Here is a 6316-nt window from a genome sequence, read left to right on the forward strand (position 1 = left end):
TTTCAGCAATAACGATAATTTATACAGCACTTGCTATGTGGAAGACAGAGTTCTTAGCGCTTTGGATGTATTAATCATTTAATTACAAACTCGATTGCAAGAATTAATAAAAAGCAGGAAGGCAAAGAATGCTGAGTCTTCCCCGTCAAAAACCATTACCGGTAACCAGCAGTAAAAGAGAGAAGCTCAGAGGCACTGAAATTGCCCGCGGCTCCTTTAATTCTCCATAGCGGATGAGTGGTGCCAGGCCCACCCACTTGAAACAGGCTGAAGGCTCCCAGCGCCCTACCCCGCCCGAGGCGCGGAGCCTGAGCCAAGGCCACGTGACGATGACAGACGGCACTCTGGCTTTCCCGGAGCAGTCTCTATGGTATTCTTCCCAGCCCACCCATCCCTTTGGTAGCGTCAGTCACGTGACAGACTCCGGGTTTACGGCAGATGCCCACGTGATCCTGGCCTGCAGTGGGGTGGCTGCGGTGAGATACCTGGGTTCCTGAAGGGCGAGCGGTTAGGTCGTAACTACCGCCTCCGCTGGCCGACTCTCCGAGCGGCCGGGCTCGGAAGCAACGAGCCAGCTCAGGCTTTCACCGCTTAGTGCCTACGGCACGGGTCAGCTCTTTCTGCCTCCTCCGCCTTCGCGGTCCTCACCTCTTTGCGGGTGAAGTTACCTTTGGGTTGCCAGACCTTGGGGCCTGAGGCCCAAACTCGGGACGAACCCCAACCCACCTCTCTTTTCCTGTCATTCTCCAACTCTTACTTTGTACCACGGAATCACTTGGCCTTAGAGCTAGCCAGCTCGGCTGTGCCTTGAGGCCAGGTTTGGGGAGATAAAGGTAACCGTGGGGAAAGCGGCCCCCCAGTGGACAAAGGCGGAGGCAAGAATAGAGCAAGCCTGAGGGCCATAGGGATGAGAATACGCGGTTGAGGGGTGAAAAAGAAAACAAACAACAAAAAACCCTAAAGACTACTGAAGATTTAGAAGGGACTGGAAAGGACTTGTTGCGCAATGGAAGAATCTGACTCTGAGAAAACGATGGAGAAAGAAAATGTGGGGCCGAGAATGGATCCACCACTAGGGGAACCGGAAGGATCGCTTGGGTGGGTGAAGGGTATTATGTCAAACTTGGAAGTGGGGGTGTTCAAATTGAAGAGAGTATTGTGAATTAGAACACTTCTCCCCACCCCCCCCATGATAAATTGCTTTGATTTACCAGTAATGTTGATTGGTATTATGCTTTGGACGATAGGATAAACTGGAAAGCGAATTGGTGCTAACTGGGCAGAAACAACCCTTGGGAAGGGGCTGATACTCCTGGTGGTGGTGCTGGGGGAGTGTTCTAATTAAAGCAGTTCTGAGTTGCTTTGAATTATCAGTAAAGGAGATTTGCTGTCACCAGGTTGGGGATGGAAAGACTAGGAAGAAGATTTGCATTTCCAGGTCAGAGACCAGTGGCTTGAGGGTGCTTTCTGTGCCAATTTGTACCTGAATTTGAGACTTATGTTATATCTACTTTGTGCCTGTGATGAGTGAAATAGGGCTTGGAAGGACAGCTGAAGGACTAAAAAGATACTTCCAGCTTTTAAAATTAGGAGGCTGAATGCTTTTTATAAATAGAGGATATTCAATATGCAGTCCTCAAATAGAGGATATCAATATACTCTATTTTTTAGAAATAGAAAATATTGTTTGATTAAAGCAGCTGCATTGTTTTGATAAATTTAAGATGATGAAAAATTGAATCTTGAATTTTAATGACTGATTTGTATTCCTAAATACATCTTCCTAGGAGTTCTCTCTTGAACTTCTACTTAGGAGATAGGGAGCATACACACAGTTTTATAATTTAGGAAAATGAGGCCTCTATTCATCTCAGGTTCCACACAGCTGTACTCAGCTGTTGTACTAAACATGCTCTTTTGTACCTCCGTGTTTATTTATATTTCATTAATTTCAATTTCTAAGGGAATTGGATCATAGAAACTGTTTTTTGGTTTATATCTGCAGGTGGGTGCTACCAAATACAGCCATGAAGAAAAAGGTAAGATGTGTTAGATACGTCAAAACCATGAAGGTAAAGGTAAGAAGTTGATATTCAGGAAGTTTGTGATATATATACACCATCTTTTCTGGACTATTGCAGGAGCCTTCTATGTGGTCTCTCTGACTCTCTTCCCCTTGTATGCTATCTGGTTTAATTTTTCTAATATGAAAATCTGACTGAGTCATCTACATACTTAAGAACCTTTAGTAACTTCTTTAAGCCCGTGGAATAAAATCCAAATGATTTCATGGTCCTTTAAAAATCTGTTCCTGACCAAACCCTCTGCCACACTTACGCACCCTTTCGCAGCCATACAGAATTTATTGTTCTCCAGATTTACAAATTAATTTGCACTTTGTGTAAGCCATATACCACACACCATACAGGCCTCTGTCTGCACATTTATTTTTAATCTAACTCAAATGTTACCACTATAAGGTCTTATGTGAGTTCTTCAGATGGAATTGGACACACCTTCCTTTGTGCTGTCATAGTACTGTGCCCTACGTTGGGATTTAGGCAGAATTGCTAAGAGTGCAGCTCAAGCTAATTTCTTAACCTTTTGGCGCTTCAGTTTCCTAATTTGTAAAATGGTAGTAATAATATTAACTGTATCATAGGATTGTTGTGACGTTTAAGTTAGTAAATGCCTGTAGAACACTTAGATCAGTACCTAACATGATTAGCCTTGGTAAGTCTTTCATAGGCAATTAAAAGAGGTACATTGTATAAATTAATAACTGAAGGAAATGTACCATATTTTGCCTTAGCTTCATCTAATAATTCAGTTCTGTAACTACAGTTTGCTAAGGGAGTGTTCTTGATGAGCCTGTCTGAAGTTGCTTTCATCGAGAATGCCTAAAAATACCAGAAATTTCTACATGATTAAGAACAAAAATTAGTTTGATTTAATCATTCTGCATTGTATACATGTATCAAAACATCGCGTTGTACCTCCTAAATATATTGTTTTTCAATTAACATTTTAAAGAACAAAAGCAAACTTTTTGTGGCAACTTTAGACTGGCTCAGCAGTGACATTTCCTTAGTGAGATAAAGTTATGTAGCTAAAATTGTTAGATTAAATCAAGCCTGAGTGTAGTATATTTCATCAATACTCCTTATATTTGTAATTAAAAAATTTAATAAAATATCTTAGGATTGAAGGTAGAATATAGATTCCCTTCATTTGAAAAGCAAGATAAGGCTGAGCATGGTGGTTCATGCCTGTAATCCCTGCACTGTGGGAGACTGAGGCGGGTGCATCGCTTGAGGCCAGGAGTTCAAGATCAGCCTGGCCAACATGGCAAAACCCTGTCTGTACTAAATATACAAAAAAAATTAGCTGGACGTGATGGTGCATGCCTGGAATCCCAGGCATGGGATGGCTGAAGTGGGGTGGCTGAGGCACGAGAATCACTTGAACCTGGGAGGCGGAGGTTGCAGTGAGCCGAGATCATGCCGCTGCACTCCAGCCTGGATGATAGAGCGAGGCTTGGTCTCAAAAAAAATAAAAAGAAAGAAAGAAAAGGAAAGCAAGGTAATTGGAACTATATTTCGTAAATTCTAGATTTGAAAGGACTCTCAAAAGTCACTTTACTAAATTTCCTTTTAGTATAAGAGTATACAACATCTTTGACAAGTGCTCTCTGTGTGAGATGCTGCCATTGACAGGAAGGCTGCTTACCTTCATGAGGCTACCCTTGCCCTTGGACAATTCTCACTGTCAGATACTCTCTTGCTTTATATATTTGTTTTGATAACTTGCTTGTCCTTTTGATGTACATACTTGGAGCATCTGTTGTATGTTAGGCACTGGAGGTATGAGGGGACTCTCCCCTTGCAGAGCTCAGAGTCTTCTGAGAGAGAGGGACAGACCCCCCCAAAATAAGTAACTGCAGTGCATTATAGTCTTTGCAATGAAATAACAGTGCCATGGCAGGACAGAGGTAAGACACTTAAGTCAGCCTAGAGCATTGGACTCAGAATATCTTCTTGCAAAAATGATTACTGAACCAAGTCTTGAAGGGTAACTGCAATTTAGCTGAAGGAAGAAGGAGAATGGATAGTTTACTGGCAGATAGTACTGTGTGAAACAATGGCACAGATGCAGGACCTTCCAGAGGGTTGGGAGCAATCAGAGGGACTACCAGCAGTTCAATTAAGTGTGGCTGTAAGCTAAAACTTTCAGGCCAAGAGGGACAGGAGATGAGGGATGAGAAGTAGATAGACTAGATCAAGGAGGGTCTTATATGTAGTCTGAGGACTTCATCCTGCAGGCCATGGGAAGCTTTTGAAAAGAAAAAGGAGGGATAGTAATAAATGGAACAAGAGCATAGCGGTAAGTGGAAGGGATGAGATCAAAGGCAGAGGTGGAAAGATTGACCTTGAGCAGGAGGAGGAAGAACTTTCAGTTATATTGCAATCCTGTGCTAGGTAATTCAGATAACAAAACATTGGGTTATGTTAGAACAGGGTTTAGTTTCCTCTAAACGTGGTATTTTTCTAATGTGTTTCTGAACATATTAACAGTGCATCTTAATAGCATAGAGTCAGTGTAATTCTGTCACCTAAAGGATGTGTGTCCTGTGACAGGTAAGTGTCTGGCTTCTGGAATTCTAAGTATCTCTGCATTCACCCTTGGTTGGGAAGAGTTTAGTTAGTTGTGAGTATCCACACCAGGTTGCTGGTATTGTCAGTTCAGGAAAATATCAAATCCAGGAGAGAAATAGATCCCTTTAGACTTGATTTGCTCTAGATTGCTAACTTTTTTCCTTTCCTTTTCCCTACTTTGTCCTTAGGTGCTGTTGATGGGTAAAAGTGGATCTGGTAAGACCAGCATGAGGTCTATTATCTTTGCAAATTATATTGCCAGAGACACACGTCGCCTTGGCGCAACAAGTAAGATGTTTTATCTTATCGTAAAGTCAGGTGATCTTAACTCTTAATAATCTGCATAACACACTTGTTTGCAGTAGCTTGGGGATGCAGAAAGGTTGGGGGATTTGTTATGGAGCATGTTTACCCTTTTTGCATTGGTTCTCAAAGAGGTATGGCCTAATTCCAGTTACTGCTGCTTGCTCTCTTCAGGGAGGTTCTTTTCTTTCTAGGTTGTTTATGAAGTGGATTGCCCTTATCCAACTTTTTGTTTATCCTGCTATTTCTTAAACAAGCATTGTTTGTTCGTCTTGTGGGGAGAGTGTTTTTAACTCTTATACAAAGGGAAATTCATAGGTATTAACAAGCATAACAGTAAAATATCCTAAGATTTTTTAAAGCAGTAATTACACCTTGTCTTCGTTAAAAGGTAAATTACGGTGGTGGGAAGGAAAGAGGTTAACTTGATCTGTACTCTGCTACTTCTTTTCCTGGATACACATAGATGATCTCATTAGAGTTTTGGTTCTGATTTAGGGAATATGTTGTTGCCTTTTATAGTTTGAGTGTTAGTATGTACTAATTGGGCTGCCATGGACAGTGAATGTAGGATCCTGGGAGAGCCCTTCTGTCTCTGGGTTGTACTGCCATTTCCTTCTGCAGCATTCAAGCATTTCTGGATTCTGCTTGGTCCTTTATTTTTAGGGACAGGCCACCCACTACTCTATACAGTTCCTGAAGTTTCAAAAACAACAGCATTTTAAAAACACAGTATGTTTCAGACCCTAGGAAATAAAAGAGAAGGAAACCTCATTTCTATTCTTATGGTGCTTGGAGTGTAAGTGTAGACTCTCATAATTGGGGCAGCTTTGATGACTAGAAAGCTGTTTCTTGAATATATTTTTTGTTGTTATTGTTTAAGATGGAGTCTTGCACTCTCTTGCCCAGTCTGGAGTGCAGTGGTACAGTCTTACCTCCTGGGTTCAAGTGATTCTTGTGCCTCAGCCTCACGAGTAGCTGGAATTACAGGCACCCACAACCACGCCCAGCTAATTTTATATTTTTACCAGAGACAAGGTTTCACCGTGTTGGCCAGGCTGATCTCTAACTCCTGACCTCAAGTGATCTGCTTGCCTCTGCTTCTCGAAGTGCTGGGATTACAGGTGTGAGCCACCGTGCCTGGCCTCTTTCTTTTTTTTTTTCTGTTAGCTTGTTCTCTTTCTGTTCTCTTAAGCCTCTACAAAAATTTGAGGATAGTCATTGTCTGAGTTTGTCCAAGCCATCTCTTGCCTCACAAATCTTTTTTTTTTTTTTTTTCTTTTTGGAGACAGAGTCTTGCTCTATCATCCAGGCTGGAGTGCAGTGGCATGATCTCAGCTCACTGCAACCTCCTCCTC

General features: G+C 42.0%; 1 protein-coding gene across 2 annotated transcripts in view; it reads left to right on the forward strand.

Annotated features, from left to right (window-relative positions):
• The first annotated feature begins 337 nt into the window (after positions 1–337).
• The window catches only part of RRAGB (Ras-related GTP binding B), a 38496-nt gene continuing 32517 nt past the window's right edge, over positions 338–6316 (forward strand). For both annotated transcript variants that reach the window (XM_011977766.1, XM_011977767.1), the window contains exons 1-3: positions 338–1098; positions 2006–2039; positions 4844–4943. In XM_011977766.1, the coding sequence (XP_011833156.1) occupies positions 1007–1098; positions 2006–2039; positions 4844–4943 (226 nt within the window). In that variant the 5' untranslated portion in view covers positions 338–1006. The remainder of the gene's footprint in view (positions 1099–2005; positions 2040–4843; positions 4944–6316) is intronic.

The sequence above is a fragment of the Mandrillus leucophaeus genome, unplaced genomic scaffold, assembly GCF_000951045.1.
Source record: "Mandrillus leucophaeus isolate KB7577 unplaced genomic scaffold, Mleu.le_1.0 Scaffold1837, whole genome shotgun sequence".
Lineage (NCBI taxonomy): Eukaryota > Metazoa > Chordata > Mammalia > Primates > Cercopithecidae > Mandrillus > Mandrillus leucophaeus.